The following is a 20297-nucleotide window of genomic DNA, read 5'->3' as shown; positions in this document are numbered from 1 at the left end:
GGTGAATTACACTTTTTTTTTTTTTTTAATAGGTTCCATGCAGAGCGTGGAGCCCAGGGAAAGGCTTAAACCCATGACCCTGAGATCAAGAGTTACTATGTTTAGCTGACTGAGCCACCCAGGCGCCCCTGATTTTTTATGTTAAACTAACCTTGCATTCCCAGCATAAACCCTACTTTGTCATGATGTACTGTCCTTTTTATGTATTAATTCAGATTACTCAGGGTTTTTTTGAGGATTTTTCCATTAATGTTCATGAGAGCTATTAACCTGGAATTTCATCTTCTTGTAATGTCTTTGTTGTGAGAAGACATACTTTAGATGACTTAAGTTCTTTTAACTTTATTTAGATTTATCTTGTGGCCCAGAAAATGGTATACCTTGGTAAATGCTCCATGTGCACAGAAGAAGTATATATATTCTGTCATTTGGGGGGTAGAGTGTTCTATTGAGTGTCAATTAGGTCAACATTGTTGATAGTGTTCTTAAAATCTATATTCTTACGGATTTTCTACTTGTTCCACCAATTATTAAGGGAGGATATTGAAATCTCCAAGTAGAGTCATTTATTTGTTTGTTTTATCAGTTTTTGCTTCATGTGTTTTAGAATTCTATTAGATGCATAAATATTTAGGATGTTACATTCTCTTGATTTTGTTACTTCTGGTAATATTCTTTGTTCTGAAATCCACTATGTCTGAAATTAATAAAGCTACTCCAGCTTTCTTTTCATTAGTGTTAACATGCTGTATCTTTTTAATTTGAACCTATTGTATCTTTGTATTTAAAGTTCATTTTTTGGGTCCCTGGGTGGCTCAGTTGGTTAAGTATCTGACTTTGGTTTGGGTCATAATCTCAGGGTGCTGGGAACAAGCCTCAAGTCAGCCTACACACTTCATTAAGGAGTCTGCTTCTCCCTCTTCCTCTCCCTCTGCCCCTCCCCCTGCTTGTGCTTTCTCTTTCTCTCTCTCTCTTAAATAAAAAATAAAATCTTTTTTTAAAACAATGCATTTTTTGTTGTTTGCATATAATTGAGTCTTGCATTTTCATCCAATCTTATATAATCTTTGGGACATTCAATGTACATTACATTTAATGTAATTATCAATATTGTTAGGTTTAAGTCTGCCATTCTGCTATTGGTTTTATATTTGTCCCTCTGCTCTTTAAACCCTTTTTACATCTTTTTGCCTTCTTTTGGATTATTTATATATATATATATTTCATAAAAGATTTTATTTTTAAGTGATCTCTATACCCAACATGGGTCTTGAACTCACAACCCTGAGATCAAGAGTCACACACTCTACCAACTGAGCCAGCCAGGTATCCCAGTTGTATATTTTTATGGTTCCACTTTCTCTCTCCTGTATTTTTATTAAGTATAACTCTCTGTATTTGATTTGTAACTTCAATATTTTTTAGGGTTTATGATTACATCTTTAACTTATCACATCTATCTTTTTTTAAAAATATTTTATTTATTTATTTGACAGAGATCGCAAGTAGGCAGAGAGGCAGGCAGAAAGAGAGGAGGGGAAGCAGGCTCCCTGCTGAGCAGAGACCCTGATGTGGGGCTCGATCCCAAGACCCTGGGTTCATGACCTGAGCCAAAGACAGAGGCTTTAACCCACTGAGCCACCCAGGTGCCCCTTATCACATCTATCTTCAGGTTATACTATACCACATCAGGTATGGCAGAAGAGACCTCAAGTAGTATATTTACATTTTTCCCCTCCTGGTTTTTATACTGTTCTTGTCATACATTTCATTTTAAAATTTTCCAGAAGCCCCATACTATGTTGTTTTTATTTTATTTAAGCAATCAACTATCTTTTAAAGAGATATAAATAATAAAAACAAAATCTTACACGTGTACCCATCCTGCCACCATTCCTCATTCCTCTGTGTAGATCCACAGTTCCATCTGGTATTGTTTCTCTTCTGCCTGAAGGATTCCAACATTTCTTGTAGTATGTGTCCACTGGTAATGAATTTGTTCACCTTTTGTGTGCAGATTAAAATTTTACTCTCATTTTTGCAAGACACTCAATGGGTATAAAATTATAGGTTGATAGTTTATCTTCTTCCAGGTCTTTAAAGATGCAACTGCACTGTCTTACTGCTTACATTGTTTCCAATGAGAAATCTGCTGCAACTATGATCTTTATTCCTCTGTTCCCAGCTTGCCTTTTCCCCCTTTCTGGCTTCTTTTAAAATTCTCTCTTTATCACTGGTTTTCCACTATTTGATTATGATGGGCTTTGGTATAGTTGTCTTCCTGTTTCCTGTGCTTGCTGTTTATTGAGCTTGTGTCTGTGGGATTACTGTTTTCATAAAATTTAGAATTTCTTTATAGGCATCATTTCTTCAAATATTTTTTCCATTCCAACCTCTCCCTCCTCTTCTTTATAGACTCCACCTGCACACATATTAGCTACTTGATATTGTCCCACAGCTCACTGATACACTATCTTTCTTATTGTTTTAATTCTCATTTCTATTTCAAGTTTACTAACCTTTTTTTTTCTGTGATGTTTAATCTATAGTTAATCCTTCCATGTATTTTTCATCTCATGAATTGCAGTTTTTATGTTAGGGGTTTTATTTGGGATGTTTTTATATCTTTCATGTCTCTCTTTGAACTTTGGAACTTATGTAGTTCTAACAATTGTTTCAATGTTCTCATCCACTAATTCTAATATCTGCTTCAGATCTAGGGTAGTTTCAACTGGTTATCCTATCTTATGCATTATACAGTCTCAGCTTTTTTCAGTGCCTGGTAATATCTTCTTGGATTCTAAACCTTATAATTTAACCTAGTTGGGTGCTAGTTAATTTTGTACTCCTATACTCATTCTTGAACTTGGTTCTGGAACTCAGCCACTTGGGAGCAGTTTGATCCTTTTGGTTCTTGCTCTACAGATATGTTAGACACAACTGGTGCAGTGCTCTCTCTAGAGCTAATTATTCCTTACTACTGATGCAAAACTCTTCTGCGCACTCTTCCAATGCCCTAAGGTTCTCCAGTGAGCCCTAAGGTTCTCCAGTCTGGCTGATGGGAACAGGCAGAGCTTCTAGCTTTGGATAAGCACTGGGCACTGTGAACTTGAATCCTTTTCTGTCCTTAGCCTGACCTTCACTAGTTCCTCACATGATGATTGGTCTTCAGTTCAATACTCAAGAACAACCCTCTGTTGGTGTCTCATACCTCTCCCTGTGCAGCTCTTTCTTCTCTGATACTGTCCCGTAGACCTTAGCAGCTTTAGTCTCCATAGACTTACAGACCTGCCTCCTCAATTCAGGGAGTCCACTGGGTTCCCACTTGGTTCTCCTGCCCCATGCCATGGCCTAAAACTCTCTCAAGGCAAGAAGCCAGGGCAATTGGAGGACTTGCCTGGCTTGTTTCCCATCTCTCCCATCATTCTACTTGGTTACCTGATAAGCAGTGTCTTAAAAACTGCTATCTCTTACATTTTGGCCACTTTTTGGTTTTTCCAGCAGGAGAATAAATCTAGTCTCTCTTACTCTGCCTTTGCCGAAAGCAGAAGCCCTTAGCACTAAGTTTTTCTTTTTCATTAACTTCATTCATCAGCTTCATTTCCCTTAACTTAATCCATGTCATACAACCTTCTTTAAAAGGTCCCCTTCTCTGGGATGCTTCCCATCCTCCTTTCCACATACTGAATTAGGCTCTCCTCTCCCACAGCAAGTCACTACCTCTTGAAGGCTGGGGTTGTGTTTTGGTCTCATGAGTACCCTCCGACACAGCATAGTGCCTGACCATTGTGCATGCCCAGTCTCCATGCAGAGACTAAATCAGCGCTTGAAATATAATAGCCAACCACCTACAGGTTGGAATTTTTTGTCGTTTGGGTTTAAGAATACATTTTTCATAGAGACAGTGTGGAAATCTGGAAGGACAAGACAGGTGGACTAGTGTTGAGATAAAAGTCTTCCCTCCATCCTCCTTTTCCCAAGATTTTATTTACATGAGTTTATGGGCAAGGAGGAACACTGTTTTTTCCAAGAAGCAATGGCTCAGCACCTTCCCCCCCCCCCCCATCCTGGGCTCAGGGAGGGGTTCTGGACCCAGCTGGGTGGAGAAGTCAGGCAGACCAGAAGCTGAAGGAGGTGTGTTGGGAAACACATCTTGGGATTCTGGCCACACGCAGATGTAGGACCAGGCCAACAACATTAGCCTGGAGGTGAGCCTGTTTTCCTGTCCCACCCCCTACATGAGGCCTTGTTCCTAAGGACACAAAAGACATGCTCTGAGGTTCTGCAGGAGCATGTGAAAACCCAGAGCCCAGTAAATGTGGGCATTCATATTACTGCAAACCCATCAGCGGTTAGAAGTTGGCAGAGCTGGAACACAGGACTGGATCTATTGGCTTGTCTGCCAAATCCTACATAATCTATTACACGGCTGACTGTGGCCCCTGTTGCTGCAGGTTTACCCCTTCTTTAGGTGAGGGCAGCAGCAGCAGCACCTGCAGAGTCTTGGCAACAGGAAGGTGCAGGTGGTGGCAGGGCTCCTGCTGAGGCCAGGCAGAGACAAGTGAAGCCAGCGGCTGTGCAGGAAGCTGTGGAGGGCATCTTGTTAGCTTCCAAGCCCGATCAGGCAGGAAGGAAAATAGGGAAATAGGTCCTCGTGTGAGTATGCGGGCAGCATGTAAGGCTCTTCAATAGGTCTGGATGGTCTACCTGGCTTTAAATGAGCAGTTTTATCTGCCTCAGCCTCCTGGAATCAGGAACGGTGAGAAAAAAGGAGGAGAAGGGATGAAACTCCATTCTGACCCGTATTCTTGAAGCCAGCGATGCAGCTCTGATCTGTCTGTTATAAACACGCACCCAGGGCACCCTCCCTGTTATAAACACCCTCCAAGCCTGCTGTACCCCCGGTCTGAGGACTAGTGAGGACTAGTCTACAGCAGGCATCAGAACTCGGTCATGAGCCAGCCCCCCACAACACAAGCAGCCCCCACACCTGCCCCAGGGCCCCAGGCATGGGTGAGTGACCTCTGTTACCTGAGTGCCTTCCATGGCCTGTGGAGAAACAGGTTCCCGTGGCTCCTCAACTATTTTCGGGGGACTGTGGTTGCTAGTACCAAGCTCAGCATCTTTGAGAGAGAGAATGGCATAAGGACAGAAAATAGATGATAAACATCTGCAGAGCCGCGGGACATGGAAGACAGCATGGTAAACTGGTGTGTTTCTTACCTGGGGCATATCTGAAGAACGACAGAGCAGAGGACAGTACCACAAGATGGGGAGCCCACCCCAATTCTGACCTGTTAGGGCCCTTAGGCATGTGATGGAGACAAATTGATACCTGCCCCTATAGAGTTATGGGGGAAACATGATGCCAGTCATGGGCTGGGGCCTGGCCCGGCCCACAGGGGAGCTCTCACCCTCTGCAGCTCCTGAGCCAGTGTTCCTTTCATAGGAGCCCCCCTTTAAAGTCTACAAACAACTGATTAGCAACTTTCTGGGCCACAGACTTTGAAATGATTTAAAGGCCAAAGGTGGGAAAGATCACAATTAACGATGTCAGTGCTCTCTGGACACTGAAGCTTGGTTAGCACAAGGGCTGCTTTTCCTTCTTTTGAAAATATTCTAGCATGCAATCTGACAGTGACTGTTATTTCTACTTCTCGACTTTCTAAGCAAGAGAAACTGGAGCTGAGCATTACTGTTTTACTATGTTCTGGAAAGGCAATAATCAGGCTAGTGTTCACATCTTTAATTTTCAGTAATAATTACAGTAGGAACGAAACTTTCCCCCTTCGGTCCACAAAGCTCTTTCTCCCCCTCCTCCTTCTCCTCCTTCCTCAGTTCGCATTCTCGACCTTCTGGGCCTTCGTATTTTTCTTCGGGTCTTTCTGCCCCCAGCCCCCTTCTTCTTTTTTTTTTTTTTAAAATATTTTATTTATTTATTTGACAGAGAGAAAGAGATCACAAGTAGACAGAGGCAGGCAGAGAGAGAGGGAGAAGCAGGCTCCCTGCTGAGCAGAGAGCCCGATGTGGGGTTTGATCCGAGGATCCCGAGATCATGACCTGAGCCGAAGGCAGAGGCTTAACCCACTGAGCCACCCAGGCGCCCCCCCCCCCAGCCCCCTTCTATCTTATCAGTCTCTCTTCACTTCCCTGTTCCCTCTCCCTCCTCTCTCCCACCTCTTCCTTCTGGGTCCCCTGCTCCGCTGGAGGGTTCTCAGCGGTGACAACTGTTCACAGCTGCCCCCACATGAGGATGCTCTTGCCCAAGGGCTGCCCCTGCACACTGCCAGCATAGGCCTGTCCCTCCGTCTTCTTTTCTCTGATGGTCACAATCAGATGCTGTGGAGAGGCCAGAGCTGGCCTATCCTTTGGACTTCTTCTTCTCCCACTGGGCCAGCCAGGGCAAAGACTCCACCCCAAGTTCCCAGATTATGCATGCCCTATGCCTGCTTCTGGCAAAGATGGAGCCAAGTGAAACAGAATGACATCCTAAGAGAAAAACTGGATGGCCAGGGACATGGAATGGGCATAGATGAAGAGGTCCGTAATGCTGGAGGTACAAGGAGAGAGAATCACTTCCCTGGGTCATGGGTAGCTCTTTTGGCAAAGGGAGAAAATGTCTGGTGAGAGGAGCAAAGGACCTAGAATTCCTCTCCTGAAGAAACATGCTTGAGGGAATGTATCGTGTCTTAGTTCCTGAATATGTCCTGCTTCCTGCAAAACTTTTCAGAAAGCTATATGGGGTTTCTGATGTCCTCATGATGAGAAGAGCCACATGCTTTTAATGTTAATTTGCTCTCTTGATCTAACATGTATTCAATAAAAATGCATGGACTTCTACACATATTTGTTCCCACGTACTGATCACTCAAATAAATACCTAAAGCATTCCCAGCACCCAGACGTTTCCCCCACTTCTCTGTCCAGCCAATATACCATTGAAAGGCAGGTGTTCTTCTGTCTCCTGCCATCACTGATGTGTTTTTGCTCAACAGCAAAATTTTTGAATTAAAAAACAACAACAACAACAAAACAACTATCAATAACTCCTTACTCTTAAGTTCTGCTTTATTTTTTTAACATAGATTTTCCTGTTTTGTCTTACATTTGAAGAACTACCCAAAAAAGCCACTAAAAGAAAAACACTACACCTTCCCTGTGCATATATTTCTTTTATAATTAGGACAAACTTAACTAAAAATGTGTAAGAGACCTTAAGAAATGGATTTCATTGGTAATGAATGGATAATCCTGCTGACATCACTGACAGTCTAATGTTCTTGAGACAATTACCAACTGCAACAGCTAATTGTCTTGGCTAAACGGTCGTGGGGTTATTGCAGTTTATTAGTAAGCAGCTGCCACGCTGGTCCCCAGAGGCGGCTGCATTTCAGAACTGGGCGAGGTGATGCTGTATCTTTCTTTCTCATGTCTCTAGGGTTTTGTGAGGTTTAATTAGTTAATGTTCATAGTGCGTACTGAGATCCTCAAATGTGAGGTGCTATTCCAGGGAAAAGTCAAGGCACTGGTATTATATAACACACAACTGAAAACATGACTGAGGCTGCAAATTTAATTGTTATTTTATTCCTTACAGTACCTATATAGATTAGAAGTTACAAACGAGTCAGGGTAGAGGCACCATTTGCTAGGACTTTCTCTGTTTTTGAGATTGCTTACATGGCATGGGTTTACTATGAGGCTAATAATGCTAGAGATATGGTACCTCCCCCAACCCAGTACAGGCCCCTCCCAAGACACAGCACCTATGACTGCATTCATAATTTTGCATTTGTTTTCTTAAAGAGGGCTCTCAGATTGTATCTACTCCAGGTCCCACAAGACCTGGGTCTGCCCTGCTCTATCTGATTGCAGCAATACACAGGAAAAGCTAACAAATACATTTTGGTGGTTTTAGGAATAAATAAGAGTAAACAATCTGTTGGGGTTTAACATTTATTTTAAATATAGGTCAAAACTCCCAACAAGACTTTTTCTTGCAAAATGAAATAAATTGATTCTAAAAGCGTAAATATGCAGGAATAGTTTTTAAGACATTTTAAGAAATAATCAATAACAATATTTTAAGAAATAGGAACAAAGAGTGGGCTAAATTTCCTAATGAATATTAAGACATAAAGCCATAGTTACTAGAACCGTGGATTATTCAAGTAATAAAACAGAACGGAATCCAGAAAAAAGCCAGACAATTATAAAATTATTGATACATGTTAAAGGTGGCATTTCACATTGGGGGAGAAAAAATAAACCATACAAATAAATAAATAGTGCTGGCTCACCATATGGGATAAAATTAATTTGGGTCCCTGTTTCATATAATACACAAAAACCGCTTGCAAATGTGTTAACAGCCTAAAGGGTTTTTTTTTGTTTTTTGTTTTTTTTTTTAACTTATAGAATACTACCTCTATGATCTTGAGGGTGAAGAAATTTTTCCTTAAAAATCCATCTGAAAAAGGGCAGAATATTTTTATTTATTTACTTGTATATGTGCCAGACTTTTTTAAAGTTTTCATTTTCATTCCAATTAGTTAACAAACCTATTCAACCACATCAAAACCTAAAAAGTCTGTCAAAAGTGCCCTAAAAGGAAATTTTTAAAAAATTAGATACATGGAGAAAATATTGGCAACACAGAAAATAGACTAACAATCTAATTACAGAAAAGAGAAATAACCCATTAGGCAAAGGCAATGAAGATCCAGGAAATGTAAACAACCAATAAACATACAAAAGTGTTCGTCCTCAATAATACTCAGAGAAATAAAATTAAAACGGTATCTCCTTTCATACCTATCACACTGGCAGAAGCTTAAAATGCTGACACTGAGTATGAGAGAGCTGTGAAAAGGTCTGGAGGAAGATCACTGGTTTGTCCACAACCATGGTGACATGTGAGTATTTCCAAGCCCAGCAAGAACAAGTCCAGGAACAGAGCCTGGGGGAACCTGGCAAGGGGTCCAAGGAGACATGCACTGGGATGTTTACTGCAGCAGTTTTTACAATATCAAAATAACAGAAAGAACATTCATGTCCATCTAAGGACAAGTGTGACACATTCCACATGATGGAATATTGCCCAGAAGGTAAAAGGAGTGTCCTAGATCTCAGTGTGCCCACATTACTAAATCTCAAAGAATTAAGAAGTAAATTTCAAAACATCACATATTCCCAAAGACACCATTATATTAACAACAACAACAACAAAAACCACTACCACAAAATGGATCTATGAATACATGAATACATGGACTTCACATAAAAGTATAAACAACTGGTCTGGGTAGACACATAATAAAGTTATTACAATGGCTCTTTCTGGGGAGGAGAGGAAGAATCAGGGTTAGATGTGGTTCAGTGGGAACTCAACTCTAAGGACCTTATTTTAATTTTTTAAAGGAGGACAGTTACATGCGTTACTAATGCAATCAAGATTTTTAAAATGTCCAATTATAAAAGTGAAAATGTCTATCTCCAAAATACTACAAAATAGCCATTCTTGTTTATTACTAGCATATCATGGATGATTTCAAAAAAGCCTGCCGAATGAATTTAAGTCATGCAATTTTAAGAAGGGGAAAGACTAGAGGTGCAAGTTAAATCATTCATTCAACTAAACTTCAGTGGAGAACAAAGAGCAGCAAGCACTCTGAGATACTCAAAAGTAAATAATGAATAAGATGTAGCCCCTCTTATTCTATGCTCACAAGTGATCAGAGTACACACACACACACACACACACCCCTATCTCACAGTGTGAAAGGTGCTAAAGCAGACATATGAACAAAGCACAGTGAGTGCTCGTTTATTCATTCATTCATTTAAAAATTTGTATTTCACACCTACCATCTGTTAGACATTAACATTCTGGGGATTTCAGCAATGAACAAGACGATCTTCCACAACCAAAGCAAGTGAGTAAATGAACAAGAAAATACTAAGTTATGATAGATGGCAAGAGAAAATATCCCAGGATCTGGGGCATCTGTGTGGTTCAGTGGGTTAAACCTCTGCCTTTGGCTCATGGGGACTGAGCCTTGCATCAGGCTCCCTGCTCAGTGGGGAGCCTGCTTCCCCCCTACTCTCTCTGCCTCCCTCTCTGCCTACTTGTGATCTCTGTCAAATAAATAAATAAAAATCTTTAAAAAAGAGAGAAAAGAAAAGAAAGTATCCTAGGATCTGCTTTAGATTGAGTGGTCGAAGTCTTTCCAAACATTTAGTTTGAGACCTGAAGGCTAAGAAGTAGCCTTGAGACAATAAAAGAGAATGGAAATAATGAGCAGACAACTCTTACTAGGAGTTCTGCTGAAGAGTGAAGACATCCTTATTTCCTGGTATATTTTCCTTCCTTGGTTTTTCTCTGGCCCTGTGGTCTTTGCAATTATGTTACTTTGCTGGAGCTGCTGTCACAAATTACCACTCACTTGGTGGCTTAATGATAGAAGTGTATTCTCTCATGGTTCAGGAAGCCAGAGTCCAAAATCAGTAACCCTGAGCAGAAATCAAGGTGTTGGCAGGGACACACTACTTCTAGAAGCTCTAGGAGAGAGGCTGTTTCTCTCTCTTCCAGCTTATGGTGACTGCCAAGCAGTCCTTGCCAGATGGCCATCACTCCAACCTCTTAGTGGTCACAGCCTCCTCCTATCTGTGTTACCTTCCTCTGTCTCTCTCTCATAAGGACACTTTTGATGGCATCCATCCATTTTGATGGGTCCCTTTGACAACCCAGGATAATCTCATCTAGCAATCCTTTATCACACCTACAAATACCCTTTTTCCAGAACTAAGGTAATATTTATAGGTTCCAGAGATTAGAATGTGGACATCTTTTGAGAGGTAATGTTTCACTCTACCTCAAAAGGCACCTGTCCCTGAAGGAGTGCTGTGTATCCATTCAAATGCTTATTGGGAAGATAAAACTCAACTTATCCAAATACACAGCATCTCCCCATATAATTCATTCACTCTTGTTATTCCCACTTTGCAAAATGGTTCTACTATCCACTTCATTTTTGAAGTCATCCTTGATTTTTCATTTTCCATAAACCTTCTTTTCTCCAGATGCAGTAAAACATGAAATTCCATTAATTCTCCAAAATATCTCTTTTTTTTATTTGTTCCCTCCTCACCTCTTTCCTGGACACTGTAGTGGCCATTGGAAAGTCTTCCCGTGAACTAGAAGTTAACTAGAAGTTAAATTAAAGATTCCCAATAGAACACCATCCATTATGTTGTGACTAGATTAATCTAAACTATTTTGCAAGGCACGAAATCTTGATTATATCACCTCAATCCCCTGTCCTGCTTCATCTCTTGTCAATCCCTCACTTCATGCTCTAGCAACCCTGAACTTGTACTTTCCCTTAATAAGCGATGGCTTCTAATACCTCCTTATTTTGCACATTTTGTTCCCTCTGTTAGGAAATCTTTCTGCTTATTTACCTAGAAAGACCCAATTTGTTTTTGAAGTTTTGACTCAAAAGCTTTTTTTCCTGTGAATTCTAAGCTGATGCTCTCAAGATGACTTAAGTATAATTCTGCTGGGGTCCCACCACAATTTTCTAGCCTTCAAAACACTTCTCTTATTGTAAATTAATTTGTCTTGCTTATTTATCCTGCCACTAGACAGTACTAGACTCACCAGTACTAGACTAGACTCCTAAAATCTGGTATATGGGAAGTACTCAGTATTCACTGAATGGCGGAATGAACAGCAAGAGGCTGATGATAAAGTTCACAATGATACAAAGGAAAACACTAGGCAGGCTGCATGAAAGGAGGATAAAGGGCTTTTTTCTTGTTTTTCAAGGAATCTCCTCCCCACTGGACTGCAGTGCAGACTCCAAGCTATACAGTATGATCAACTTGAGCTTCGTGTCCTGGTAATTCCCATATCACTGTCTTGAGATGAGACTCTAGGTTTTAGCCTTCTCCGGGCTAAGTTGGAGTTTGTGTCTCCAATTAGACAGGAGAAAGGCCATGATAAAAATCATCAGCATTATCTCTTTTTTTGTGTGAACAAGAGTTGAATTGATGATGCTGATTTTTCACCCTCCCTGGATGTAGGCTCTTTGCTATGTAGTATCCTATCCTTCTGATTCTGGGCTCAGCCATGTGACCTCCTTTAGATAAATAACATATGTTAGTCCAAAGCCTAAACCTCAAGAGGCCATGTGTGTTTCTATTTGGTCTCCTGCACCTTTGTGGTCACCATAAGAACATGCCTAATCTAGCCTACTAAAAGGATGAGAGGCACATGGAGCAGAGTCAAGGCCAGCCTGAATCAGCCAAAAGGCAACCGACCCCAGACATGTGAGAAGACCCAGTTAAGATCAGGAGAGCTGCCTAACTGAACCCAGCTTTATCAGCCAGCCAAACATGCTTATTGTGGCAGGCCACTGTGGTTTTGTGGCTGTTTGCTGGTAGCACTATTGTGGTAATGGATTACTGATGCAACCTCAAAAGATAACAGAGAAACTCAACCAAATCCTAAGTCTGGTTCTTTAAAAATACTGATTAAATCGACACTGGTAAGATTAATAAAGGAAAAGACACAAATAAATAATGCCAGTAATGAAACATAAAAACATAGGAGACATCTATAAAGTAAGGTGGTAGATATAAACCCATAAGGACATTAAATATGAATGTTCTAATTAAATATTCTAATTAAAAGACAGCAGTTGTCCCTCTGGATTAAAACCAAAAATTAAACTCTATGCTGGTTATACACCTAAAATATAAGGAAATAGGAAGAATGAAAATAAAAGAATGGAAAAAGAGAAGGTATGCAAATATGAATCAAAGAAAGTAGTTATGGCCATATTAAAATCAGAAAAAGTAGACTTTAAGGCAAAAAAAAAATCACTAAAGGTGAAGAGGATACTTCATAACTGATTTTTTTAAAGTCCAAAGAAGACATAATGAATTAAAAATTATATGCCTAATAACAGAGATTCAAAATATATAATGAAAAATGATAGGCTATGAGTAGAAATCAGTACAACCACAATCAAAGCAGGAGATTTTTAACACATCTCTCATTAATTGATCATATAAGTGATGCCGTCAATAAGAATAAAATATTGGACTTCATTATCACATGTGACTAATTTATGAAAAACCCTGCACCTATCAACTGTAGGATATATACTCTTTTCATGGACTCAAGGAATATTTTCAAAACTTGACCATATGTTCAACAAAGTTTAAAGGATTAAAATCACACAGGTTAGGTTCTCTAACTTCAGTGCAATTAAGCTAACACGCAATAATAAAAAGATAACTGGAACACCTCAAATAGATAAAGAAAAGGTGCCGTACAAACACACACACACCCCAGAATATTATTCAACCTTGAAAAAGAAGAAATCTTGTAGTGTGTAACAACATGGATAAACCTAGAACACATTTTCCTAAATGAAATAAGGCAGTCACTCAAGGACAAATACTATGTGACTGTACTTAGAGGAGGTATCTACAATAGTCACTCACAGAAGCACAGAGCAGACCGGTGGTAGTTAGGATGGGAGAAGGGGGTCATGGGGCGCCGCTAGCCAACAGGGTAAAGTTTCAGTTCTACAAAATGAATACGTGTTAGACATCTGATGAACAATACTGTGCCTGTAGTTAACAAAACTGTATGGGATACTTAAAAAACTTAAGAAGGCAGTTCTCGTGTTAAGTGTTCTTACCACAATAAAATTAATAGAAAGATAAAAGATATCCCCCACATGTTTGAGAATAAATAATTCTCTTAAACAACTTGGCCAGAGAGTAAAATAAAGTGAAATTTCAAAAATACTGATAATGAATACAGTACATAACTTGTGAGCTGCAGCTAAAGCCAAGCAGAGAAGAATGTTTATAATTTAAACACTCACATAAGAAAAGAAAGGAAAACAAAAGAAATAAAAAACCCTGAAACTCAATGAGTTCAGGCTCCATCGTGAGAGAGGAAAAGAAACATCAAAATAAGACCAAAAATAAAAAGGAAGAAACGAAGAAAAGAGCAGAAATAAAATAAGTAACAAACACAAAATAGGTAGGACCAAACAAGCTAATAATTTGTTCTTTGGAAAGACTAATAAAATTGACAAACCACTAGCAAGACTGTTTGAGACAGGAGAGTACACATAATCAAGGTCAGCAATTTTGAAAAAGGCAGTGTCACTACAGAGCTTATGAATAGTAAAAGTGTAATAGGGGGAAAAAATGAAGAATGGCTTCAGTGTTATCCTACTGTATTTGAAAATGTAAAAGAAATGTACAAGTTCTGATAAAAAATTACAAACTATCAAATAGACAAAGAAGTTCTACAACATTCAAAAAATTGAAACTGCAATTAAAAAAAAAAAACCTTCCCCCCAAAAGCCCACCAGGTTTAGACAGCTTCCCTGGCAAATCCTATAAAACATTTAAAGAATAAATACCTCTAGCTTTGCATAAACCCAAAAATAGAAGAAGGAAGAATACTCCTCAAATTGTTTTATGAGGTCAAAAGAGCCTCATTTTCAAAGTCTGGCAAGGACATCTCATGAACTGAAAGTTACAGACCACTCTCGCCGTAAAAATCCTCAATAAAACATTAGCAAAGAATCCAGCACTTCGTAAAAAGAATAAGAAGTCTATTACTAATAGTTAACATAAAAAATTAATCAATGTAATTTACTTCATTAACAGAATGAAGAATCATATGATCAACTCAGCAAATACAGAAAAAAAGTATTTACAGAATTCAGTTCAATTAAAACCATTCTTGATAAATTTCTTAGCAAACCATAAATACAGAAACTTTCTTAATCTGATAATGAGTATTCACAAAACCATCCTTAATGGTAATATATTCAGAGCTTTCCATTTCATATCAAGAACAACAAAAGGATGCCTGCTAACACCATTTCTATTCAAGTTATTAATCAGTGCCTGAAAAAGAAATAGAAAGAATAAGCATTGGAAAATAAGAACTAAAAACTTATACAAAAAAAATTACAAAAGAATCTGCAGATAAATTTACAGAATTAATAAATCAGTGTGGAAAGATTGTTGGATATAAAGTCAATATCCAAAACAAACTGCATTTCTACGTAATAGCAATATACAATTTGAAAACAAAAAATTTTAAAGATAAAATTTCCAAAAGTGTGAAAATATTAAATACCTAGGAATGAATCTAACAACAGATATGAAAAGCATATGTTGCAGAAAGTATAAAACCTTGTGAAAAGAGGATAGAAATAAATTGAGGAATATACTATGTTCATAGATTAGTTATCTTACTACATTGTAAAGATGTCAAATCTCCCCCCCCCCCCACACACACCGATCTATAGGTTCAAAGCAATCTCATTCAAGATCTCAAATTATTATTTTGGGGGTGCCTGGGTGGCTCAACCAGCTAAGTATCTGCCTTAGGCTCAGGTCATGATCCCAGGGTCCTGGGATGGAGCCCTGTATCACATTAGGCTCCCTGCATGAATCAGCCAAAAGGCATGCTTCCCCCTCTCCCTATGCCTCTGCCTCTGCCTGCCACTCCCCCTGCTTGTGTTTTTTCTCTCTGTCAAATAAATTGTTTTTAAAAATCTTTAAAATTATTATTCTTGAGGTGACTGGCAAGTTTATGTGAGAAATCAGATAAACTGGGTTTTTAAAATTTTTTAAAAGATTTTATTTTTTTGGATAATCCCTACACCCAACATGGGACTCAAACTCACAACCCCAAGATCAAGAGATTCACCCTCCACAGACTGAGCAAGCCAGGTGCCCCATGGATAAACGGGTTTTAAAATGTCTTAAGGCAAGTTTGTTTGTTTGTTATAACTATGTTATCTCCTGTAGTTACTTCTGAGTTATTTGTAGTTACTTTGCTTAAATAGGTAATTAAGTATTTTTTAAAGATCTTATTTATTTGAGAGAGAGCACACACCAGAGGTTGCAGGGAGAGGGAGAAACAGATTTCCCACTGAGGAGGGAGTCTGACTTAGGGCTCACTCCCAAGACCGTGGGATCAGGACTTGAGCACAATGCCAACACTTAACCAACTGACCCAAGGTATCCCAGTAATTCAGTACTTTTTCACAGCAACCTGTAATCCTATAACATCAGGAGTTCAAACCTTTTAAGATATTTGACAACTTTTGGCATTATGCCTTCCCAAAATTGAATCCTAAGTAAAATCTTGATCCTTAACTGACTTCCCAGAGGGTTCCTGGAAAATCTCAAGGGACTTGTTCTTTTCCTTGCAAAGTGAGAGATATCAAAAATTAGATACATTGAATAGGATAATAATAAAAAGTGCTGTTAAATAAGAAGAGATGTCTAACTTTCCTTAGGTTATATTTGTGTGGGTAAATGTTATTAACGTAAATATTTCTGGGATTATATGACGCTCCTAGAAATTTATCAATGTCCTCACTGTCCCTAGTTAGAGGAGACAGTAGTGCCCACTAGGGTGAAGCCTATTTTGGCTACAAGCAGAGTCAATGGACCACACAGCAGCCAGTATTGGAGGCTAGACACAGATGCTTCACACAGGGACTGACTCACTGGGACACCGAGATCATTACCTACCCCAGGAGACATCTGCGGCAGCAGCAAGTGCCTGTGCTGATGCTGGGCAGAGCAAAGCTGAAATTCCATGAGAGGGCTAAAAAAGCATCAGCAAAAGCTGCTAATTCCAAATGTGAATTAGGGCAGAATCAATATAGAGATCAGGAATGGCGAAATTATTATAGGTCTCTGTACCAGCTAGAAAAAGCTAAAACAATCTTAATTCTTCACCTACAAGAGCCACTTCAATCAAATGATCAAAGCGACCACACACCATTAGTAATGGGACAGACCAAAAGTCTGTAATACCAGATATGGCGCAGTGAGAACCCAGTTGCTTCTGTGATAGCCTTCCCAGGTGTGCACAACTTGAATCTCATCGGGATTCAGCACAACTTGAATCTCATCGGGACAGCAGACACACACAGATTCAAGTACAATCTACAGAAGCAGGGGCCTATTCATCTTCAAAAGTATTTAGCGCATCATATTAGAAGCAACTCAGAGGAACAGTTCCAAAATGAAAGACAAACAGATAACAGTTTGTCATTCTGGACTGGATCTTTCTGCCAAGAAGGATGACATTACTGGGACAAATGTGGGAACTTGAATAAGGTTTGTGGACTGTGGATTAGTTGGGAGTAACATGTTCAAGTTAATTCTTTGATCTTGATGGATGTTTGGGGCTGTAAAGGAAACTGTCCCTCTGTAGGAAACACACACTGAAGTATTCACAAATGACTAAGCAGGATGTCAGCATCTTATTTTCAGATGGTTTAGAAGAAAAAGTATGGGCAACTTTTATGTAAATTTAAGATTGTTTTCACATTTTAAAAAATGGAGGAAATAAAAGCATTGCCCTTGTCTTATTTCTGTGACTCAGTTAATTTTGTCATTTTAATTCATTCTCTCCCAGGGCTCTTCATAGCATGTGGTTCTTAGGCAGTTTTATTCAGATTTCAATTCGTTTTGCATTGATTTTTTTCACATGAGATTATATCATTTCCCTTCACTCTTTGTAACCTTTTAAAAGGCTACTGTACAGCCTTCCTGTGGCTACCCACAAGTTTAGCCATCCCTCTCCTGTGGGAGATTTGGGGTTTTACAAACTTATTTGCTTATTTATTTGGATATTTGTTTATCCATTTTTAGTATTCTGATTAAGCTAAATACACGTTTAGCTTAATCAGAATGTGTATCTCTTTACAGACTGAGGAGTCTTTCCTCAGACTTGCTATAGCTGAAGTCAAAGAACAGAAACCATTTCTTCTTTTTTTTTTTTAAGATTTTATTTATTTATTTGACAGAGAGAGAGATGGAAAGAGATCACAAGTAGGCAGAAAAGCAGGCAGAGAGAGAGGAGGAAGCAGGCTCCCCACTGAGGCTCCCCATCGAGTCCCTGTTCGGACTTGATCCCAGGACCCTGAGATCATGACCTGAGTCGAATAACCCACTGAGCCACCCAGGTGCTCCCAGAAACCATTTCTACCCTGTATTCCAGAGTATTCTATCAGCCAACCTTTCTATCTGTCAGAAATCTGAAGTACTAGTTGATAAGCTCCTTGCTCCGGAGGAAGTATCTTAATTATAATACATACTTATAACTTAGTATGCAAAAAAGTGGGAGAAAAAGATCTCTGGTTTTTATGTGCATTTCAGTTTTAGGAAAGCTGAATATTTTCTCATGCCTATGATAAATTTTTTTTCATAGTTTGCTTTGTGATTTATGTTTCTCTTTTCTCTAAACTATTTCAAGATTGAAATCAGAAGTCTTTTTCCACATGGAGTTAGACATATATAAATAGAAACTGAAAACCAAGTAAATATAAATATGTTATTTATAACTTAATAATTATAATAATTATATATAATGTAAAATATTGTGTATGTATACACACACACACACACACACACACATATATTTACACTACTGGGGTGCCCCATCAGCAAACTGACACTTATATAATCTTCTTGTCCCTAAAGTGTTCCACTTGACCAAAAAGGAAGTATATCCAGTCAGTCAATCCCCAAAAGCCAAACCAACTCTGGGTTTTCTTACCCCAAACAAGGCTATGTGGTCCATCCCAGCCCATCAGATATATTTTGTTTTTCTTCTTCCTTGTTCTTTATTCTTTATTCTGTAAAAGCTACTGCCCCATATTATAGTTCTCCAAAAAAATATAATCCAGGGGAGGAGTCAAGATGGCGGAGAAGTAGCAAGCTGAGACTGCTTCAGCTAGCCGGAGATCAGCTAGATAGCTTATCTAAAGATTGCAAACACCTGAAAATCCATCGGCAGATCGAAGAGAAGAAGAACAGCAATTCTGGAAACAGAAAATCAACCACTTTCTGAAAGGTGTTTTCTTTTTTTAAAATTCTTTTCTTTTCTTTTCTTTTTTTTTTTTTTTTTTTTTTCTTTTTTCTCTCTTCCTTTTTGAACCTCTTTTTATCCCCTTTCTCCCCACTCACGATTTTGGATCTCTTCTAATTTGGTTAAAGCATATTTTCCTGGGGTTGTTGCCACCCTTTTAGTATTTTACTTGCCCCTTCATTTACTCTTATCTGGACAAAATGACAAGACGTAAAAATTCAACACAAAAAAAAGAACAAGAGGCAGTACCGAAGGCTAGGGACCTAATCAATACAGACATCGGTAATATGTCAGATCTAGAGTTCAGAATGACAATTCTCAAGGTTCTAGCCGGGCTTGAAAAAGGCATGGAAGATATTAGAGAAACCCTCTCGAGAGATATAAAAGCCCTTTCTGGAGAAATAAAAAGAACTAAAATCTAACCAAGTTGAAATCAAAAAAGCTATTAATGAGGTGCAATCAAAAATGGAGGCTCTCACTGCTAGGATAAATGAGGCAGAAGAAAGAATTAGTGATATAGAAGACCAAATGACAGAGAATAAAGAAGCTGATCAAAAGAGGGACAAACAGCTACTGGACCACGAGGGGAGAATTCGAGAGATAAGTGACACCATAAGACGAAACAACATTAGAATAATTGGGATTTCCAGAAGAAGAAGAAAGTGAGAGGGGAGCAGAAGGTATACTGGAGAGAATTATTGGGGAGAATTTCCCCAATATGGCAAAGGGAACGAGCATCAAAATTCAGGAGGTTCAGAGAATGCCCCTCAAAATCAATAAGAATAGGCCCACACCCCGTCACCTAATAGTAAAATTTACAAGTCTCAATGACAAAGAGAAAATCCTGAAAGCAGCCCGGGAAAAGAAGTCTGTAACATACAATGGTAAAAATATTAGATTGGCAGCTGACTTATCCACAGAGACCTGGCAGGCCAGAAAGAGCTGGCATGATATTTTCAGAGCACTAAACGAGAAAAACATGCAGCCAAGAATACTATATCCAGCTAGGCTATCATTGAAAATAGAAGGAGAGATTAAAAGCTTCCAGGACAAACAACAACTGAAAGAATTTGCAAATACCAAACCAGCTCTACAGGAAATCTTGAAAGGGGTCCTCTAAGCAAAGAGAGAGCCTACAAGTGGTAGATCAGAAAGGAACAGAGACCATATACAGTAACAGTCACCTTACAGGCAATACAATGGCACTAAATTCATATCTCTCAATAGTTACCCTGAATGTTAATGGGCTAAATGCCCCTGTCAAAAGACACAGGGTATCAGAATGGATAAAAAAAACAAACCCATCTATATGTTGCCTCCAAGAAACACATTTTAAGCCCGAAGACACCTCCAGATT

General features: G+C 39.1%; 1 protein-coding gene across 6 annotated transcripts in view; it reads right to left on the bottom strand.

The window, feature by feature from the left end:
• Window positions 1-20297, bottom strand: part of CFAP61 (cilia and flagella associated protein 61) — a 285685-nt gene that overhangs the window by 199883 nt on the left and 65505 nt on the right. For all 6 annotated transcript variants that reach the window (XM_013057056.2, XM_004754128.3, XM_004754127.3 and 3 more), the window contains one exon: window positions 5032-5123. In XM_013057056.2, coding sequence (XP_012912510.1) covers window positions 5032-5123 — 92 coding nt within the window. The remainder of the gene's footprint in view (window positions 1-5031; window positions 5124-20297) is intronic.

Source organism: Mustela putorius, unplaced genomic scaffold (genome assembly GCF_011764305.1).
Source record: "Mustela putorius furo isolate JIRA1106 unplaced genomic scaffold, ASM1176430v1.1 tig00000253_pilon_pilon_pilon, whole genome shotgun sequence".
Lineage (NCBI taxonomy): Eukaryota > Metazoa > Chordata > Mammalia > Carnivora > Mustelidae > Mustela > Mustela putorius.
Note: the sequence above shows the minus strand (reverse complement) of the source record. Positions and strands in the feature narration are given on the sequence as shown.